Source organism: Muntiacus reevesi, chromosome 18, assembly GCF_963930625.1.
Source record: "Muntiacus reevesi chromosome 18, mMunRee1.1, whole genome shotgun sequence".
Classification (NCBI taxonomy): domain Eukaryota; kingdom Metazoa; phylum Chordata; class Mammalia; order Artiodactyla; family Cervidae; genus Muntiacus; species Muntiacus reevesi.
The window spans coordinates 51386423-51407779 of record NC_089266.1 but is presented as its reverse complement, the minus strand read 5'-3'; the positions used below and the strand labels follow the sequence as shown (position 1 = coordinate 51407779).

General features: G+C 38.9%; 2 protein-coding genes across 7 annotated transcripts in view; both read left to right on the top strand.

Moving 5' to 3' along the window:
- The window catches only part of PRR11 (proline rich 11), a 32043-nt gene extending 23359 nt beyond the window's left edge, over window positions 1–8684 (top strand). For all 6 annotated transcript variants that reach the window (XM_065910382.1, XM_065910386.1, XM_065910381.1 and 3 more), the window contains 5 exons: window positions 89–187; window positions 547–659; window positions 1731–1790; window positions 1881–1977; window positions 5985–8684. In XM_065910382.1, coding sequence (XP_065766454.1) covers window positions 89–187; window positions 547–659; window positions 1731–1790; window positions 1881–1977; window positions 5985–6053 — 438 coding nt within the window. In that variant the 3' untranslated portion in view covers window positions 6054–8684. The remainder of the gene's footprint in view (window positions 1–88; window positions 188–546; window positions 660–1730; window positions 1791–1880; window positions 1978–5984) is intronic.
- Window positions 8685–13598: 4914 nt separating this feature from the next.
- SMG8 (SMG8 nonsense mediated mRNA decay factor) lies at window positions 13599–20570 on the top strand. The gene is made up of 4 exons (XM_065910537.1): window positions 13599–15387; window positions 15980–16125; window positions 16674–17546; window positions 18163–20570. Exons 1-4 carry the CDS (start codon window positions 13623–13625, stop codon window positions 18358–18360), a joined length of 2982 nt encoding a protein of 993 aa, XP_065766609.1. The 5' UTR covers window positions 13599–13622; the 3' UTR covers window positions 18361–20570.
- The last annotated feature ends 787 nt before the right edge of the window (window positions 20571–21357 follow it).

Here is a 21357-nt window from a genome sequence, read left to right as displayed (position 1 = left end):
TCTGAGGCTTTAAAAACTAGATTTGGATTTGCATTTGACTAGATGTCCTGGTTTCAATTTGAATTCTAATTTTTCCTTGTATCTTAAGGTTGAACCATTAAAAAAAAATGGACCCATGCAGATAACAGTTAAAGATCTACTGACTGTGAAATTAAAGAAGACACAGAGTTTGGATGAAAGGAGGATGGTAAGAAATCATTGACCACACATGTGGTCTTTCGTTTTTGAACCTGCTTGTCTCTTAATGGAAAATAAGCATAAGTCTTAGATATAAAAGCTGTTCTGAGGAAAGTATTTGATATTTTATTTGAGTAATTTTTGATCCCCCCACAAAATATATAAATCCCCCAATTATTTAATTCGGCAGTTTTAGCCACCAACCATTAGCTTGAAAAGGTAGAGGTATACTTTGAAGCTTTGAAATAAAAATTGAATAGATATATTTTACACATACTCAGCATGCAAATATTTGTTGCTTTGGTATGTTTACATTTTGAGTGATATTTTTAAATCTGTTTTTAATAATGTCTCATTTTGTGATTAAAGCTTGTACCATCACCAAAGGTACAGAATCCACTGGTTACTGTCTCTGACCTGCAGCGCGTTACCCTGAAACCAAAGTCCAAAGTGTTGTCAACTCGAGTTACAAATGTCTTAATGTAAGGAACTGCACAATATTACACTCTACTGCTACTTTAAAATAGTAATATTTTGCTTATTTTTAACTCTAAAAATTATATATGATCACTTAGGAAAATTGAAATATACAGTGATGTTGAAAGAAAACAAAAATCATCAAATAATCAAATCATTGGAGACAGCCAGTCTTAACATACTGTTGTTTATCATTCTAGTCTTTTTCTAGGCATATACACTATTATTTCCAGTTCATGGTGCTATTTATTGCAAAATATAAAACGCCATCAGGAATTTTCAAATCAGCACAGTTTCAGAAATATATTAAAATTAGTATGTCTTGGAATCAATGAAATATGTATATGTAATATACATATTACAGGTATATGTGTATGAAATATGTATATTAAAATACATATTGCATGGAATATGTATATACATACATACACATGTATGTACCCATGTGTAATTTATATTGTGTTGAGTTGGTCAAAAAGTTTGTTTGGATTTTTCTGTGCAATGTTACAGAAAAATGTGGATGAACTTTTTGGCCAACCTAATATATGCAAATACAGCTTTTCCCATTACTGTGTCATAAACTTTCCCCTATCTCATTAAAAATTGGCTTAAAGAATCATGTTGACTTCTTCAATAGATGCAGTTTTTTAATATGTGAACTTCATAGATAAAATCCTGTTTTGAGACATTTAGGTTGTTTTATGATTTATTTATTTATTTTATTTTATTTATTTATTTTTTTTTTTATTTCTATAACTCTTCAATAATCATCCTTGTCTATCATCTGTGTGCATAACTGAGTTTTGCCCTAAGATGAATTCTTACAAGTGTAATTACAAAGTCAAAAAAAGTAACTTATTTAAAAATAATAATAAAATGAAAGTATTAGTTATTCAATTATTAGATTCTTATTATTAGAATCATTATATCACTTTATGCTCCTATCAGCATCTGCTGCTATTTTTTAATATAGCAAACTACTTTCTAGGATGTTGCCTATTTTGAAATGATTGCTTTACTTTGAGAAAAATTATACAATCTGGTGAGCTCTAACTTTTGTATTTTTATTTTATCAGTACTCCTGGTAAAAGTCAGTTAGATCTACGGAAACTACTTAGAAAAGTCGATGTGGAAAGGTAATCCATTCTCCTATCTTTATGCTCTCTAAATTCATTTGAGGAGTTGGCGTAAAACACAGCTCCCCAATATTTTCATTACCTTTGCAGGAGCCCAGGTGGAACCCCACTTACTAATAAAGAAAATCTGGAAACAGGAACTGGGCTGACCCCAGTAATGACCCGGGCCTTGAAGAGAAAATTTCAGGTAAGCCTTTATGAAAAGCATTTGGTTCCTTTTCTTCAAACTCTTTAATTTAGAATCATAATCTAAAGCATCTTTCTTAATAGTAGTAATTTTAAAACAGTTCCTTATACCAGTCCATCCTAAAGGAAACCAGTGTTGAATATTCATTGGAAAGACTGATGTTGAAGCTGAAACTCCAATATTTTGGCCACCTGATGTGAAGACCTGACTCATTTGAAAAATGCTGGGAAAGATCGAAGGTGGGAGAAGGGGATGACAGAGGATGAGATGGTTGTATGGCATCACTAACTCAATGGACATGAGTTTGAGTAAACTCCAGGAGTTGGTGATGGACAGGGAGGCCTGGTGTTGCTGCAGTCCATGGGGTCGCAAAGAGTCAGACACGACTGAGGGACTGAACTGAACTGAACTGATGCTTTATAAAGAACTTCATGTTTGCGGTTCATGAAATGCTATGAAATAGCTAAGATTATCATCTCTACTTAAGCAATGAATGTCTGGTTTTATTAATTTCATTCATAACTATTTATTAAGCAGTTCCTATATGCCAGAAACTGTGCTGGAATACGTGGGAGATAGTGGTAAGCAGAAACAGACACAGATCTACTGTTTTGGAGCTTTCAGTCTAGTGGCGAAAGTAGACAGTAATCAATAATCACAATTTGTGTAATTTTGCACTGAAGTAAATTCTGTGAAGGAAAGTAACAAGGTTCAGTAAGAACCCTTGGAGAAAGTTGATCCAACCTGGGTGATCTCAGAAAGATTCCCTTAGGAAGTGATGAGGTGAGACTTGAAGGATGAGTAGGCATTAACTGGAGAGGGTACCTGTATTGTGAGCCCACCATGAATGTCACAGAGGAGAGTCCCAGGAGAAAAGAATAAGATACGCAAAGGTCTCATGGTGGGAGGGATCAGGGTCTGTCCGGGGAACTGGAAAGTGGCCAGCGAGGCTGTAACAGACAGGGATGAAGATGGAGATAGGAGTCAGATAATGCAGAGCTGGTAGGAAAGGGTCTTGGCAGCTTTCTTTGTCACCTGCCTGTATGACCCGCACACCAAAATCCAGTGCATCAGTTGACCCTTGTGTGATTTCTTCCAAACTCTATTTGTCTCATCTCCCTGATCCCCTTTATCATCAGATCTGTGAGAAGCAGCCGCTTCCTGCTAGAATGCTGGGGCTCAGGGCTGCTGGCCTCTTGGCTGTGAAGCTTATATTTCCATCTCCCTCTGGCCCAACAGACTCACCACAAATTCTGCTGCAGACACACTTCCCACTCCAACTCTGTCCTCCCTTCATTCGTTCCCTTGTTGAGAAGTTTTTGCCTGTCGTGAAAGAAATAAAAGCAAAAATAAGCAAATGGGACCTAATCAAACTTAAAAGCTTTTAGACAGCAAAGGAAGCCATAAACAAAACAAAACAATCTACTGAATGGGAGGGAATATTTGTGAATAATGTGACTGACAAGGACTTAATATCCAAAATACACCATAGTTCATACCACTCAATATCAAACACTCAGTAAAAAAATTGGCAAAAGACTTAAACAGACATTTCTCCAAAGAAGATATATGGATGGCTTACAGGCACATGAGTAGATACTGCACATCACTAACTATTGAGAAATGAAAATTAAAACCCTAATAAAGGATCACCTCACACTGGTCAGAATGGCCATCATCAAAAATCTACAAATAATAAGTGCTGGAGAGGGTGTAGAGAAAAGGAAACCCTCCTACACTGTTGGTGGGAACATGAATTGGTATAGCCACTTGGAAAACAGTATGGAGGTTCCTCAAAAAACTAAAAATAGGATTACTATATGATCCAGCGCATATCCAGAAAGGATGAAAACTGTATCAAGAAGAGTCATACACCAGTGTTCATTGCAATGCTATTTATGATAGCCAAGACATGGAAGTGACCTAAATTTCCATCAACAAATGAATGGATAAAGATGTCATATATACGTGTGTGTGTGTATGTATACATACATGAATATATATGAATTTATATGAATATATGAAATGGAATGTTATTCAGCCATAAGAAATAATAAAATAATGCCATTTGCAACAACATAAATGGACCTAGAGATTATCATACTAAGTGAAGTTAGGCAGAGAAAGATCAATATTATATATCACATATATGGAACCAAAAACATAATACAAATAAACTTATTTAGAAAACTGAAGCCGACTTAACAGAGGTAGAAAACAAACTTACGGTTACCAAAGAAGTAGGGGGGTGAGGGATAAATTAGGAGGTTGGGATTAACAGACATAACACTACTATATAATATAAAATAGATAACCAACAAGGACCTACTGTATAGCACAGGGAACGATATTCAGTATCTTATAGCAACCTCTAATGGAAAGAATCTGAAGTTTTATACCTGAAACTAACATGACATTGTAGATCAACTATTGTTTTTCAAAAAAGGAATCAGTTCCTTCTGCAGGATAGCTTGGTTTCCCTCTTGCCAATCAACTTGTCCTGCCGGGCACTCTGTGGCCTTCTTTGCAGGTGTGGCCCGATGCCCCTTTCCAAATTCTTTGGAGCCTTCAATAGGAGTTCACTCCCAGATCACATTCCTTGGTGATACCATAAATTGTGAAGGGCAGAGGCCTTATTTAACAACTAAGCCCTTTCCTTTTTCTTATTTTGGCTGTGCTGCTTGTGGGACAGTTCCCCAACCAGGGATTGAACTCAGGCCATGGAAGTGGAAGCACCAAATCCTAACCACAGGGAACTCCGCCCTTCCCTACTGTGTTCAGCTCTAGGTCTTTTTTGTCCCTGCTCCACCCTGTAACTACTACAGTGGATTGGTTAATGTGGAAGCAAGTAAAAATGTAATGAGCAACAAACCCACGTACTGCACAACAGCCTCAAACGTCACAGATGAGGGTCTTTCCTGGTGGTGCAGTGGATAGGAATCCGCCTGCCAATGCAGGGAACAACTCGGTTCAATCCCTGGTCTGGGAAGATTCCACATGTCGAGGAACTACTGAGCCGAAGCTCTAGAGCTAGTGCTCCATGACAAGCCACCACAGTGAGAAGCCCACACAAGCAATGAAGAGTAGCCCCTGCTGGCCACACCTCGAGAAAACCTGCGCAAAGCAATGAAGACTCAGCTCAGCCACAAATAAATAGTTTAAAATTATCACAGATGAGACCTTTGCCATATGCTGTGCGCTCCAAAACCCACTTAGTAGATGATGGTGGTTGTTGTTCAGTTGCTAAGCTGCCTCTGACTCTTTGCAACCCCTGGAACTGCAGAACACCAGACTTCTCTGCCCTTCATTGTCTCCCGGAGTTTGCTCAAACTCAGGTCCATTGAGTCAGTGATGCCATCCAACCAGTTCATCCTCTGTTGCCCCCTTCTCCCGACCTCAGTCTTTCCTAGCATCAGGATCTTTTTCAGTGAGTCGGCTCTTTGCATCAGGTGGCCAAAAGATACAGGGTATTTAGTAAAAACTTGTTTTAGACATGGAATAACTTTCCCCAATCCTATTAGGTTTTGCGTTTGTGGGCAAGAGAAATCTGACTACAGTGGCTTAAGCAAATAGAGGCTTACTTTTCTTTTCTGCATATTGCCTTGGGAAATAGGCAGTGGATATAAGATATAGGATAGTGGATATAGGGTATAGCAGCTTCCCATGTCGTCACCTCTCTCCAAGTAATACATGGCTTAAAGTAATACATGGCTTTTTATCCCTACGGTGCAGAACATCTATACTTCCTGAAACCTCTTGTCTACATTGTAAGCAAGATAAGAACAGCAATGATCAAATGCGTGTCCTAGCTAAACTGCCCTTCATCTCTTTAAACAGGTGATATCCAGGAACTTTGATTATATCAGGGAAGTTGGAAAAAGTGATTTTTAGAATCTGGGAATTGCTGCCTTGCATAAAATCTGGGTTCTGATAGTGAGGAAGGAGAGCTATGTTGACCACAAGAACATAATTCATATTATAATTGGGACTTCTTGTTTTTTTCATAGCTGGCTCACCCTAGTAGCCCAACTCAAACTCTGCCAGTGTCTACAAGCAACTTTGATGAACAAAACTGATGCCACTTCTGCCTGACCCCCAGCAATGATCCATAAAATGTACATATAAAACGACCCCAATCCTTTTTAAGTGTAGTATGTATAAATGATTATATTAATATATAATTCATTTGAAGAATTAAAATATGTATGGAGCCCATGCATACTGTAATGTAAAGTGGGTATTCAAATACTTTCTAGTTTAAATGATTGCTCACAGGATAGATGGGAAAATGCAATCCCCAGAGTGATGTTTATCCTGGAATTACTCAGTTTAGGTTGGAAAGGTTATTCAAATTTAACTAGATAACTCTAATTTGTGCTCTGTATGTACAGTTATGGCATTAATAAAATAACCTGGTATCCATTCATCTTGGGTATTCTCAGGCAATTGGAAAGCAAAGTATTTCATCCTATAAAGTTCATGCAATCATTAAGTGCTACTTAACCCAGAAAGACCCTCTAGATTTTATTTATGTTCCCTATAAGCAATTAAGTAAAATCATCTCCCATCCAAACCTAACTATTCCAAAAGGATTTGAAGCAAAAGGTCCAATGTGACCTTAAAAATTAGAATTTCATTTCTAGTAACTTAGGTAGGTAGCTATATCTGCCTTATTAAAGTCTGGGATATTCCTTACTTTGATATCTGCTATCCACATTCCTACAGCTAAATATAGACTTCATGAAGACCTCTACATGAACCTTGGGTTTTCTACAGTGCCCCACCAGGGATTCTCTGAGGTCCATAGCAGATTCACTGTGAGACCTGATTCTGTCCTCAACCACCTGTCAATTCAATAGCAGTCATTCTGTACAATCACGGGATTTTACTTTTCCCTGCCAATTCAGGGTTGCCAGACTTAGCAAATATAAATACATGCCTGCTAAGTTACTTCAGTTGTGTCCAGCCTTTTGCCAGAGCCCGCCAGAGTCCTCTGTCCATGGGACACTCCAGGCAAAAGTACTAGAGTAAGTTGCCATGCCCTCCTTCAGGGGATCTTCCCAACCCAGGGATCCAACCTGCATCTCCTGTCTTCTGCATTGGCAGACAGGTTCTTTACCACTTGCACCACCTTGGAAGCCCATAAATACATGACATCCCCATCAAATTTGAATTTCAGATAAATAACAAATAACTTAAGTATATATGTGAAAGTGAAAAGTCACTCAGTCTTGTCCATCTCTTTGCGACCCCATGGACTGTAGCCCACCAGACTCCTCCATCCATGGAATTTTCTAGGCAAGAGTACTGGGATGGGTTGCCATTTCCTTCTCTAGAGGATCTTCCCAACCCAGGGATCGAACCCAGGTCTCCCACATTGCTGGCAGACGCTTTACCATCTGAGCCACCAGGGAATCATTAAGTATATATAGGGCCCACTAAACAATGAGTAATTTTTTAAGTATAACTATGTCCTAAATATTGCCATGGGCTTCCCTTGTAAAGCTCAGTCAGTAAAGAATCTGCCTGTAATGCAGGAGACCCCGGTTTGATCCCTGAGTTGGGAAGACCCCCTGGAGAAGAAAATGGCAACCTACTCCAGTATTCTTGCCTGGAGAATCCCATGGACAGAGGAGGCTGGCAGGCTACAGTCCATGGGGTTGTAAGAGTCAGACACGACTTAGCAACTAAACCACCACCACCAAATATTGCCTAGGAAATATATTTATACTTAAAAAAATACATCACTGTTTTTCTGAATTTCAAATTTAGCTGAACATCCTATGTTTTATTTGGCAACCCTACCAGGCAGTCTCCTACAAGGGTGCCAATATCTGGGAGCCCCTGGTTTTGTCAGATATGTCTGCGTAGCAGTAGATACTACTGTAGCTTCAGCCAGGATCCCTGCCACTAATGTGCTAAATATCACAAAAGAAGAGGAACTCTCATTAGAGTGAGTGAGACTCTGAAGGCACAGTGTTAGCTCTGATGCTGGTAACTTCCACTGCAATTCCAAGAATAAGGATGGTGGCTCCTCATGGAGGGGAATCAAGGGGTGTCACTGAACTTTCTAACCTGGCAGGAAGCAGGTACATAGATGATGTCCCTGAAATATTCCCTGATTATGCTAAAAATATATTTTAGTAATTTCCCAGAAATGCCTATATTCCCTCTGATAAATGTAACTTTGAGATGCCAAAGAGAAGATTGTGAGAAGTCACCAGGCTGGAAAGCAGATATGGAAACAAACAGTGTTTTGTTTTGATGAGTTCTGCATTTATATTTACATTTATGGATGAAAATTAAACAGATACTAAAGTTAAGAAATACATTTGTTTCTAATAAAAACTTTTTAAACCTGTTACTATGTTTATATTAAGTAAAGGGAATGATCACTGAGAAGAAAGCAGGTGAGTATTTGTAACAATATTTTATGGGACATCTAATAACATTTATAATATTAATAAACCAATGGGTACTGTATCAGTTTAAATGATTTTATCATTCTTGTGAGATAAAGGTTCATTTTCCTGAAAATGCTATAGAAATCCTATGGTTAAATATTTGTAAAGCTGCTGCTACTATCATATCAATATTGAAAAGTGTTCTATCTTGTATCTTTTACTAATTTTTATGACAGGTTTTATATTGTACCCACTTGAGAATCCTATGACTGCTAAGGCTTCATTAAATTGTTGCTGATCATATGTCTCCACTGTTTATTTTGAGACTGAATGTCAACCAAAGAATATAACAATCACAATGTATCCAGTTATGTTTTTGAGTAAAGAACAATACAAAACTTTGGTCTTTCTCTTTAACATTTTTTACTAGAAATATAACACATACAGAAAAGTACATAAAACATAAATAAATAGACACAATATTAAACACTCATGTGATCACCAAGAAAGGGACATTTAAGTGTCAGGAAGTTCCACCTGTTTCCATCCCTAATGTTAATATCTTTCCTCAAGAAGTTACTACTCGACTTCCCTGGTGGTACAGTGGATAAGAATCCTCTTACCAATGCAGGCTACACAGGTTCCATCCCTAGTCTGGGAAGATCCCACATGCTGCAGAGCAACTTAGGCTGGGTGCCACAGCTACTCAACCCATTCGCTGCGACTACTGAAGCCCGCACATCTAGAGCCTGTGCTCCACAATAAGAGAAGCCTGTGCACAGCAATGAAGATCTAGTGCAGCCAAAAAATGTTTTTTAATTAAAATTAAAAAAACAACAACAACAAAGGCTTAGGCCAAAAATGGGTTCTCTTTAAACAACAACAAAAAAAAGTGACTACTCATCTGTTTGTTTTCCTTTGCTTTCACCCTCTAAATATGCTGGGTGGGACTAAATATGCATCCATAAATGCTATGATTTATTTTTTTATTTTTTTCTTTAAATTTGGCCGCGCCACAAGGCAAGTGGGATCTTACTTCCTTGACTAGGGATGGAACCTGTGCTCTCTGCAGTGGAAATGCAGAGTCTTAAACCACTGGACCACCAGGGAAGTCCCCATGCATGCCACTGTGAACATTCTTGAACATGTACATTTGTGCAAGTTACTTTAATGTGTATGTCTAGGAGTGGAACTGCTAGGTGGTAAAGCATGCCTGTTGTCTAGATACTGTCAAACTAGTATTCCAAGTGGTTGTACAAATCAATGATCCCTTCAGCAAAGTATGAGATTTGTAACTCTTCTTTTCTTCTAGGGAGTCTTTTCAACTTAGTTTTTTAACATTTTGTTTACTTGGGAAATCTATACAAATGATGTGGTTAATATACACTATTTTTTTCTGGATTTGTAAGTCAAAGAATTGTTAATATTATAGCAGCAAAGTCACATACTAAACATAGCAAATAATGTACATGATGAGGATCACAACATAATTTATGTGGATAAACAGGTACAATTTCTTATTTTAGTTGGCTTTAGAAGAGGGAGAGAATCCGGACATATAGAAGTAGAGAAGGAAACAAGTAAAAACCAAATAGACAAAATTTTTAAAAATAAATTTGAAAGCCCACTTCCAGTCCTTTCTAAATTCTCGTTAGCAAATAAGTATTGCCTGAGAAGAATTTCCCGAAGCCCAATATAGCTTAATATATAAAAAATACCAGCACCAGGACTTAGGGCTTTGAGAATTCTTTTCCCCCAGTTTTCTTGAGATATAATTGACATACGACTTTATATTAGCTTAAGATATACAACATAATGGTTTGATATATGTATCTATTGCAAACTGATTTCTACAATAAATTTAGTTAATATCAGTCACCTGATATAGTTACAGGTTTTTTCTTGTCAATAGAACTTTTAACATTAGAATGAAAAATTACAAAATAGAGATATAAAAATAAGAATATGAAGGAAACAATAAAAATAAGAATATATTCACCCAAAAACCTGTATACAGATGTTTACAGGAGCTTAATTCATAATTCCAACACTTGCAAGCAATTAAGATGTCTCTCAGTAGGTAAATGGATAAATAAATTGTGGTACATCCAGATAATGAAATATTATTCAGTACTAAAAAGAAATGAGCTAGCAAATCATAAAAGACATAGAATAAACTTAGATGCATATTACTAAGTGGTGGAAGCCAATCTGAAAAGGCTACACACTGTGTGTATGATTCCAGCTATATGACATTCTGGGAAAGACAAAACTATGGAGACAGTAAAGATCAGAGGTTTGGGGGAAGGAGGAATGAACGGGTGGAGCACATAGGGTTTTTAGGGCATTGAAACCATTCTATAAGACACTTACATGGCAGATACATAGCCTACATTTGTCCAAACCCAGAATGCACAACACCAAGAATAAACCTAATGTATGGATTTGGGGGTGATAATGATCTGTCAAAGTAGGTTCAGATATTGTAATAAATGTACCACTCTGGAGCCTGGTGTTGATAGTAAAGAAAGATATACCTGTGTAGAGGGTACATGGGAGCGCTCTATGCTCAATTTTGTTATAACCCTAAAACTGCTTTAAAATTTTTTGCTATAACCCTAAATTGCTTTAAATTTTTTTAAATTATTTTTTAAATCCATTTTTTTAAAAAATAGGGAAAAAGAGTAAAGAAAGAAGTCAATAAATCCCAACAGGTTTTAAACATTTTGGTGTATAATCCTCTGAGCCTGAGAACTTTTTGTTGTACCTCACAAATCTTTCAAAATCACTGGCTTTCTTTTCCACTGATATGAGTCAAGAAAGAAATCTGTTCACCTTGCTTTGAAAGATGTTTTTAAGGTGGTGCTTCTCAAACTATACTGTGTGCAAATTATTAGATTTAGTTGAAATGCATGTTCTGACTGGGCTTCCCTTGTGACTCAGCTGATAAAAAATCCACCTGCAATGCAGGAGACCTGGGCTTGATCCCTGGGTTCGGAAGATACCCTGGAGAAGGGAAAGGCTACCCACTCCAGTATTCTGGCCTGTAGAATTGCATGTTCTGATTCGTAGGTCTGGGGTGGGACCTAGGAGTCTATATTTCTAATAAGCTCTTTCTTTAGCCTGCACTTTGCTGGGCTTCCCAGGTGGAGCAGTGGTTCGATCCGGGGTCAAGAAGATCCCCTAGAGTAGGAAATGGCAACTCACTCCAGTATTCTTGCCTGGAAAATTCCATCCATGGGTTGCAAAGAGTCAGACCCAGTTGAGCATGCATGCGCACTGTCTAGTGGCACTACATCTTGCACAACAAGGTTCTAGAGCTTAAAGAAAAATATTCTTATTTTTCTACTTTTAGTAGAGTCGTTTGACACTGTGGAATTTTTTTTTTCTGTGAACTACAAATTTAACTGCTTTCGAAATGCTCAACACTGCTAATTATTAAAGAAATGCAAATCAAAACTACAATGAGGTATCACCTCACACTAATCAGAATGGCCATCATCAAACAGTGTACAAATAATAGAGACTTCCCTGGCAGTCAAGCGGTTAAGACTCTGAGCTCCCACTGCAGGGGATGTAGGTTCGATCCCTGGTCAGGGAACTAAGATTCCACATGCTGTGTGGCCAAAAAATAAAAGCTACAGAGTGCATAGGTAATAATTCTACACTGTTGGTGGACATGTAAATTGGTGCAGCTACTCTGGAAAATCAGTATGGAGGTTTCTTAAAAAACTAAAAATATTCCCAACAGGAAAAAGGAAGGGTGGGCGGGGATAAAAAAAAAAACCCCAGCAATCCCAATTCTTGGCACATATTCAGAAAAGATGGAAACTCTAATTCACAACTAATTCAAAAAGATACATGCACCCCCAATTGCACTATTTGCAATTATCAAGACATGCAAGCAACCTAAGAGTCCATCAACAGAGAAATGGATAAAAAACATCAGGTGTGTGTATGTATGTGTATATATATACATACATACATACAATAGACTACTACTTGGCTGTAAATAAAGAATGGAATATTGCCATTTGCAGTACCATGGATAGACCTAGAGATTATCATATGAATGAAGTAAGCCAGACAGAAAAAGACAAACATTAACACTTATATGTTGAATCTAAAAAAGAATACAAATGACCTTATTTACAAAATAGAAACAGACTCCTCACAGACACAAGCTATGGTTATCAGAGGGGAAGTGGAGGGCGGGAGTGAATAAATTAGGAATATGGGATTAACAGATACACACAACTATATGTAAAGCAGATAAACAACAAGGATTTACTGTATAGCACAGAGAACTGTATTCAATATCTTATAATAACCTATAATGGAAAAGAATCAGAAAAAATATGTAAAAGTGAAGTGAAGTCGCTCAGTCGTGGCCAACTCTTTGCGACCCCACAGACTGTAGCTCGCCAGGCTCCTCTGTCCATGGGATTTTCCAGGCAAAAGTACTGGAGTAGGTTGCCATTTCCTTCTCCAGAGGATCTTCCCAACTCTCCCTCATTATAGGCAGACACTTTACCGTCTGAGCCACCAGGGAAGCTATAATGGAAAAGAATCAGAAAAAAATATGTAAACTGAATCATTTTGCTGTAAACCTGTAACTAATGCAACATTGGAAATCAACTATACTTCAATAAAAATAAAATAAAACCACTACTGGTAGTGAAAAAAAAAGTTGGAGGTGAGTAGTGGTATGTCAGAAAGAAAATATGATGTAGAAAACGATTAAGAGATTAAACATGGTAAGAACAATTAAACTGTTGCAGATGCTCTATAAATATTTGACAAGAATTAAATCTAGCATAGTATGAATACAATTCCCTTTCAAAACCACTGCTTCTGCCTTTACCTTGCATGTAATTATTGTCATTTTGGAATTGTCATAATCACAACTCTCCTCTTCACGAAGGTGTTTTACAACTTCTAACATTTAACTCATTAAACATTTTGTCTATCAAGCAGAACAAACAAAAAGCCCTAATTGCTTCCAAGTGTTTTTCTGATATTTCAATTTCTAGGGTCTCCGATTAAGGAAAATCTTAAATCAGCAGTGATGTAAGACTAGATAAGACCTTGGTGAAAATCTAGGACAGGAGAAGCAAGAGGCGGAACCTAAAGTGAGAGAAAAGCAGGGACTGAAGACGCGGAGGAGGGATTTCGAAATTGGACGAGAGTCGGTTGCGTTTACCGGACGGACCGGAAGAACTCTCGAGTTGCCTCAGCACCATGGCGGGTCCCATCAGCCTAAGAGAGCTTCTAATGGGCGCTTCAGCCTGGACAAGCTCCGAGAGTCCCGAGGGGTCCCCTACAGAGGGTGGTGGGAGCGCGGCTGGCGGACCGGAGCCTCCTTGGCGGGAGGATGAGATCTGCGTGGTGGGAATCTTCGGCAAAACGGCTCTGCGCCTGAATTCCGAGAAGTTTTCACTTGTGAACACGGTGTGCGACCGACAGGTCTTTCCCCTCTTTCACCAACAAGATCCTGGAGATTCGGGGCCTGGAGTCAGGACCGAGGCTGGGGCCGTCGGGGAGGCTGGCGGAGCCGGGGACCCTGGGGCTGGGGCCGGGGCCGGGGATCCAATTCGGGGAGGTGTAACTGCCGCGGAAGGCAACCGAACTGAACCAGGTTCTCAGGATTACAGCCTTCTGCAAGCCTATTACAACCAGGAAAGCAAAGTTCTGTACCTTCTTCTTACTTCCATCTGTGACAATTCCCAGCTTCTGCGGGCTTGTCGGGCCCTTCAGAGCGGGGAAGCTGGAGGTGGCCTCTCTTTACCTCATGCAGAAGCGCACGAGTTCTGGAAGCATCAAGAGAAGGTGCAGTGCCTCAGTCTCCTTTACCTTTTCTCCGTCTGTCACATCCTGCTTCTTGTCCATCCCACTTGTTCCTTTGATATCACTTATGATCGAGTATTCAGAGCCCTGGATGGACTGAGACAGAAAGTACTGCCCCTTCTCAAAACAGCCATTAAGGATTGTCCAGTTGGTAAGGACTGGAAGCTGAACTGCCGACCTTGCCCACCTAGACTCCTTTTCCTTTTTCAACTCAATGGAACACTCAAGGTAGAACCCCCTCGGAACCAAGACCCAGCTCATCCAGATAAGCCCAAGAAACATTCTCCCAAAAGGAGACTGCAGCATGCCCTGGAGGACCAGATCTATAGAATCTTCCGGAAGAGTCGTGTCTTGACTAATCAGAGTATCAACTGCCTCTTTACTGTTCCTGCCAATCAAGCTTTTGTGTACATAGTTCCCGGAAGCCAGGAGGAGGATCCAGTAGGCATGTTGCTGGACCAACTTAAGAGTCATTGTACTGTGAAAGACCCCGAATCTTTGTTGGTCCCTGCACCCCTTTCTGGGTCCAGGCGGTACCAGGTGATGAGGCAGCACAGCAGACAACAGCTTTCTTTCCACACTGACACCAGCAGTTCCAGTTCTTCGGGGCAGCTAGTGGATTTCACTCTTCGAGAGTTCCTATGGCAGCATGTAGAGCTAGTACTAAGCAAGAAAGGTTTTGATGATAGTGTGGGCAGGAACCCACAGCCTTCCCATTTTGAACTTCCTACTTATCAGAAGTGGATCTCAGCAGCTTCAAAACTGTATGAAGTGGCTATTGATGGGAAAGAGGAGGACCCAGCATCTCCCACTGGGGAGTTAACATCTAAGATTTTAAGCAGTATTAAAGTCTTGGAAGGGTTTTTGGATATTGACACAAAATTCTCAGAGAACCGTTGCCAAAAAGCTTTACCAATGGCCCATAGTGCCTACCAGTCAAATTTGCCTCATAATTACACAATGACTGTCCACAAAAATCAGCTTGCCCAGGCTCTTCGAGTGTACAGCCAACATGCCAGGGGTCCAGCCTTTCACAAATATGCCATGCAGTTACATGAGGACTGCTACAAGTTTTGGAGCAATGGCCATCAGCTCTGTGAGGAGAGGAGTTTAACTGATCAACACTGTGTACATAAATTTCACTCCTTACCTAAATCAGGTAGCTAAAATTTTCTTAGCATTTCACAATCAAAATTTGGGACTGTGTTTGTATTCTTGTTTTCAGACAGTTTGTTCCCTATGTATTGACATTTTAAAAAGAGAGCCCTACAGAAATTTAGGTACGTGAGATTTAAGTTTCCTCACTTGCTGGAAAAAGAAAAATCAGCTATGACTACTAATTACCTTCTTGTATTTAAAGAACGAACCCTAGAGTATTAGTAAATGAGAACTGTTAAATAATACAGAGTTTCAGGAATTTCATATTAATGTTTTTACCATGGAACTTTTGTTTAACTAAAATGAACAGAATGAGATGTGTGGTCACTATGATGATAAACTTTACTTAGAAATTCTAGAAGTTTATATTTAAAGTATGTTTTATTTCCATATATTTTCACTTGCTTCTTCTGTTAGGTGTGTTTAATCAAGTGTTTGCGGGTTTGTGTGTGTGTGTGTGTGTGTTGAGGTTTTTTTTCCCTCCTTATTTCCAAAGAACTCTTTGGGGAAATTTGAGGGTTAGGTACAGTTGAATGCAGAATAAATGTGGGTCTGCATTGTGTGTGAAATGAATAGTGACTTATATTTTTCAGGAGAAAAACCAGAGGCTGATAGAAATCCTCCTGTGCTGTATCACAATAGCCGAGCTCGATCCACTGGTGCCTGTAACTGTGGAAGGAAACAGGCACCCCGAGATGATCCCTTTGATATCAAGGCAGCTAACTATGACTTTTATCAGGTAGATTCTGCATTTTTTCTTCCTCTTCTCTCTGTCTCTTTTGCTAACTACCATCTGAGTAAAAATGTATCTTTTCAGAAGCAAAATGTCTATTAATAGAAAAGTCAGTGTCACTTGCAGTGTGATATGTAAGGAGAAAATTATATATGTACTTATTTGCTTACCCATTAACTGTTGCTTCTTGCTTTTTAGTGTGAAGAATGTGTTGTTTTCTTTTATTTATTTTTGGCTGCCTTGGGTCTTCATTGCTTTGCTCGGGCTTTCTCTAGTTGCAGCGAGTGGCTGCTACGCTTTGTTGTAGTGCTCGGGCTTTTCATTGTGGTGGCTTCTCTTGTTGTGCACAGGCTCTAGGCACACAGACTCAGTAGTTGTGGCACACGGGCTTAGATGCTCCACGGCATGTGGAATCTTCCCAAACCAGGGATTGAACTCATATCCCTTGCATTGTCAAGCAGATTCTTATCCACTGTGCCCCCAGGGAAGTCCAGGAATGTTTGCTTTCTATGAAAGGTTCACAGGATTTGTTTGTTTTTTTCCTTCCTCCATAGCTTCTGGAAGAAAAATGTTGTGGAAAATTGGATCACATCAATTTCCCAGTATTTGAACCAAGTACTCCAGATCCTGCTCCTGCCAAAAACGAATCATCTCCTGCTCCCCCAGATGCAGATGCTGATAAACTTAAAGAGAAGGAACCTCAAACCCAAGGAGAGAGCACAAGCCTGAGTTTAGCTTTGAGTTTAGGCCAATCCACCGATAGTTTAGGTACCTATCCAGCGGACCCACAAGCAGGAGGAGATAATCCAGAAGTTCATGGTCAAGGGGAAGTAAAAACTGAGAAGAGACCAAACTTGGTTGATCGGCAGGCGTCCACAGTTGAATATCTCCCAGGCATGCTTCATTCAAATTGCCCCAAAGGTCTCCTACCCAAATTCTCCAGCTGGTCTTTGGTTAAACTGGGCCCTGCTAAGTCTTACAACTTTCATACTGGTTTGGACCAACAGGGCTTCATTCCAGGAACAAACTATCTTATGCCTTGGGACATTGTCATCAGGACTAGAGCTGAAGATGACGGAGACTTAGACACGAATTCTTGGCCTGCTCCAAATAAGGCTGTTCCTGGTAAGAGAAGTGCAGTTGTCATGGGCAGAGGAAGACGGCGAGATGACATAGCGCGAGCATTTGTGGGCTTTGAATACGAAGACTCTCGAGGTCGAAGATTTATGTGCTCAGGACCTGACAAAGTAATGAAAGTAATGGGAAGTGGACCTAAGGAATCAGCTTTAAAAGCCCTGAATAGTGATATGCCCTTGTATATTCTGTCATCCTCTCAGGGTAGAGGGCTAAAACCACATTATGCTCAACTTATGAGGCTTTTTGTTGTGGTTCCAGATGCTCCTTTGCAGATAATCTTAATGCCTCAGGTAAGAAATACAACTTTTTGTGTCACTAGACAATCATGTTTGTTGTTTGTTTCAGTTGTTTGAAAAAAAGAGTACAGGGTATCAAACTAATTAAACAGGTCTTAATTTTAAATACCTCTTACGTTAATAACCACTTTCTGTTTCTTAAAAAATAAATTGTAGGTGTGTTAATCAGTTCACACCATCAATTCACATCATTTTGTTAGAGGCAGAACTTGAAATTAAAAATCTGTAGAAAAGCAGGATAATATTTGAGATTATTTGATGTAATATCAGATATGATTGAAGTTAGGAGTGTACCCACTTATGTGCTCTTTGAACCTATCCTTGGTTTAGGCACTTACCTTTCAGGTGTCTTTTTTTTTTTCTTTTTTTCTTTTTTTAATTTGTTTATTTAGCTTCATGGGGTCTTGGTTGCAGCGCACAGTCTCTCTAGTTGCAGTGCAAGGGTTTAATTGCCCCATGGCATGTGGGATCTTGGTTCCCCAATGAGGGGTATAACTTTCATCCCCTGCTTTGCAAGGCAGATTCTTAACCACTGGACCACCAGAGAAGTCCCTTTCAGGTGTTGCTTATTGAAAAATGTTAAAATAATCATATAACCTGTGTTTTTCAGGTTCAGCCAGGCCCACCACCATGTCCAGTATTCTACCCAGAAAAGCAAGAAATCACTCTCCCACCTGATGGCCTCTGGGTTTTGAGGTTTCCTTATGCCTACGTGACTGAGAGAGGACCTTGTTTCCCTCCGAAGGAAAACGTGCAGTTGATGAGTTACAAGGTGCTCCGTGGGGTTCTTAAAGCAGTAACACAATAAGTATTTTCCAGCCAGTACAGTCCTAAACTTGAGCTGGGGTTTGGTTTTGGTGTGTACAGGATCTTTTTTGGTGTGTAATACTGTGTTTTCTTGAGCCCAAAATATGTTTTAGTTACAGAAGTTCAGTATTTGGACAGTAATTGTTCCACTGTTTCATGATATTGTTGATATTTATTGTAAACGGGGGTATAACTTCTTAATAAACATTGTTTATTCTAGAAAAGGACATAAAATACATGGCTGATACCTCTATTTTCTCGTTTCTGTTTTACTGTCCATAATAAAAAAAAATTTCTATCACAACTGAATATAGCATTATCATGTTGAGCCAGAGGTTTTATTTTTTTTTTTTTTAACTGAAATGATGTTTTAGCTGGGATTTTCCTTAAAACACTGCTCCTGAAATTATATTCAGAACAAGATGATCTAGTAGGTTATTTGGTAATTGTATGAGTACTTAATTGCAAAAAATGCCCTATATTGTTTAGCTCATAATTTGGTACCTGAGTTAACATTGCTTTGTTCTCACCGTTTTATTCTTGGACTGATGAGATACCATATTTTTTTTAAATTTTATTTATTTCATTTATTTATTTGTGGCTGTGCTGGGCTTTTTTAGTGCTTTATTTTTGATGCTTTTTCTTGTAGCAAGGTGGGGCAACTCTTCCTTGCAGTGGCTTGTCTTGTTCTGGAGCACAGGCTCTAGGCCTGTGGGCTTTAGTCATTGTGGCTTGCGGTCTCAGTATTTGCAGCTCTTGGGCTCCAGAACACGGGCTTAGAGGTTGTGGCGCACAGACTTCGTTGCTCAGTGACGTGGAATTTTCCCCGACCAGGGATCAAACTAGTGTCCCCCGCGCTGGCAGATGAATTCTTATCCACTGAGCCACCAGGGAAGTCTGAGATACCATGTTTTAAATGAAGTTTTAAATAACTAAAACTTCTTTATCCAAGATATTAGTACACATTTTATTCATTGAAAATTGCTATACTGTGAAACAGTTTGCTAAGTGATACAAATTCTATCAGTTCATATCAATATTAACTTTCACCATCAAAATAGTGATACTGATGTGTCACTAACTAGCTAAGTTGTGCAAAATAAGTTCATATACCAAAATTCTAGTGTAATTGATTATGTTTTCCTAGACACGTTGGTTTTGAAATGCTGAGCAAATAGAATTAGAGATTTTAATACTGTATATAAAATGTAGTGTTTGATTAACACATCTTGCTACCAGCATAAAACAGTTTCTTAGGTTTTGATTAGATTAGATCTTAGATTTTCAAATCTAGAGAGAGAAACATATAACTAGCAGCCAATTTAAAACTGTAATTAATTAGGTGTCTTTTTATACCTGTTTTACTGTAGTTTTGTTAGGAGGAGAATCTGAGCCAATATGAAAGTTAGTCTACATTTTTTCATCCCGTCCTTATTTTTCATCCTTTTCCCTTATATCATTCATTCTTTTTATATCAGTTTTAAAAATCCCAACTACTGTTGTATTAATTGTAGTTCTTGGTTGTTGCATTTGAGAAATATAGCTAGATTGTGTTATAAGTAAGTGTTAGTCGCTCTGTTGTGTCCGACTCTTTGCAACCCCATGGACTGTAGCCTGCCAGGCTCCTCTGTCCATGGGATTCTTCACACAAGAATACTGGAGTGGGTAGCCATTCCGTTCCCTCGGGTATCTTCCCAACCCAGGGATCGAATCCGGATCTCCTACTTGCAGGCAGATTCTTTGCCATCTGAACCACCAGGGAAGCCCATTGTTCTAAGACTTGACTTAGAGGCTATTAAAAAAAGACTTGTACTTAAGTTGTGTAAACTTGTAGGTCAAAGGAACTTTAAAAAGTAGTTTATGAGAACAAATAGGTTTCAGAAGAGCAAACCTGTGACTTTTTTGCTTTGTTTCCTTGCTGATGTCATTCTACACTGAACGACGTTACTGCTTAAATTAGAAAGTGATTTTCCTTGATTACATTTGGTTACAGAGGCAACCCTAATTTGAATTTCTGTAGCATTTTTAAATACAAATCTTTATTTAAAGTATTTGCAATGTTGTATTAGATTGTGGTGTACAGCAAGGTGATTGAGTTATATGTGTGTGTATATATGTATAACAATGTATATATATATTTTTTGCATTCTTTTCCATTATGGTTTATTATAGGATATTGAATACAGTCCTTGGTGCTATGCCTTGTTGTTTATCTGTTGTTGTTTTTTTTCTGTCTGCACCACAAGGCTTGTGGGATTTTGCTTAGTTCCCTGACCAGGGATTGAACCTCAGCAACCAGTGCAGAATTCTAACCACTGGACCTCCAGGGAAGTCTCTGTCTATTTTATATATAGTAGTTTGTATCTGCTAATTCCAAATTCCTAGTTTATTCCTCTTCTACACCCTTACCTCGTTGGTAACCATAAATTTATTTTCTATATCTGTGAGTCTATTTCTGTTTTGTAAATAAGTTCATTTGTATCATGTTTTAGATTCCATTTGTTCCTTTCTGTTCAGTTGCTTAGTCGTGTCCCACTCTTTGTAACCCCATGAACTCTTTCAGACCTCATGCATCACGCCAGGCTTCCCTGTCCATCACCAACTCCTGGAGCTTGCTCAAACTCATGTCCATCGAGTTGGTAATGCCATCCAACTATCTCATCCTCTATCGTCCCCTTCTTCTCCTGCCTTCAATCTTTCCCAGCATCAGGGTCTTTTCAAATGAGTCAGTTCTTTCTATCAGGGGTCCAAAGTATTGGAGTTTCAGTTTCAGCATCAGTCCTTCCAATGAATATTCAGGACTGATTTCCTTTTGAATGGACTGGTTGGATCTCCTTGTGGTCCAAGGGACTCTCAAGGGTCCTTTCAAACACCACAGTTCAAAAGCATCAGTTGTTCGGTGCTCAGCTTTCTTTACAGTCCCAACTCTCACATCCATGCATGACTATTGGAAAAACCACAGCTTTGACTAGACGGACCTTTGTCTGCAAAGTGATGT

Bases quoted from the DNA above. Each gene is read 5' to 3' on its own strand.
- SMG8 (XM_065910537.1), top strand. From the start codon at position 13,623: ATGGCGGGTCCCATCAGCCTAAGAGAGCTTCTAATGGGCGCTTCAGCC. The intron at 15,388-15,979 runs GTAGCTAAAATT...TATATTTTTCAG, and splicing joins TCACTCCTTACCTAAATCAG to GAGAAAAACCAGAGGCTGAT. The intron at 16,126-16,673 runs GTAGATTCTGCA...CTTCCTCCATAG, and splicing joins CTAACTATGACTTTTATCAG to CTTCTGGAAGAAAAATGTTG.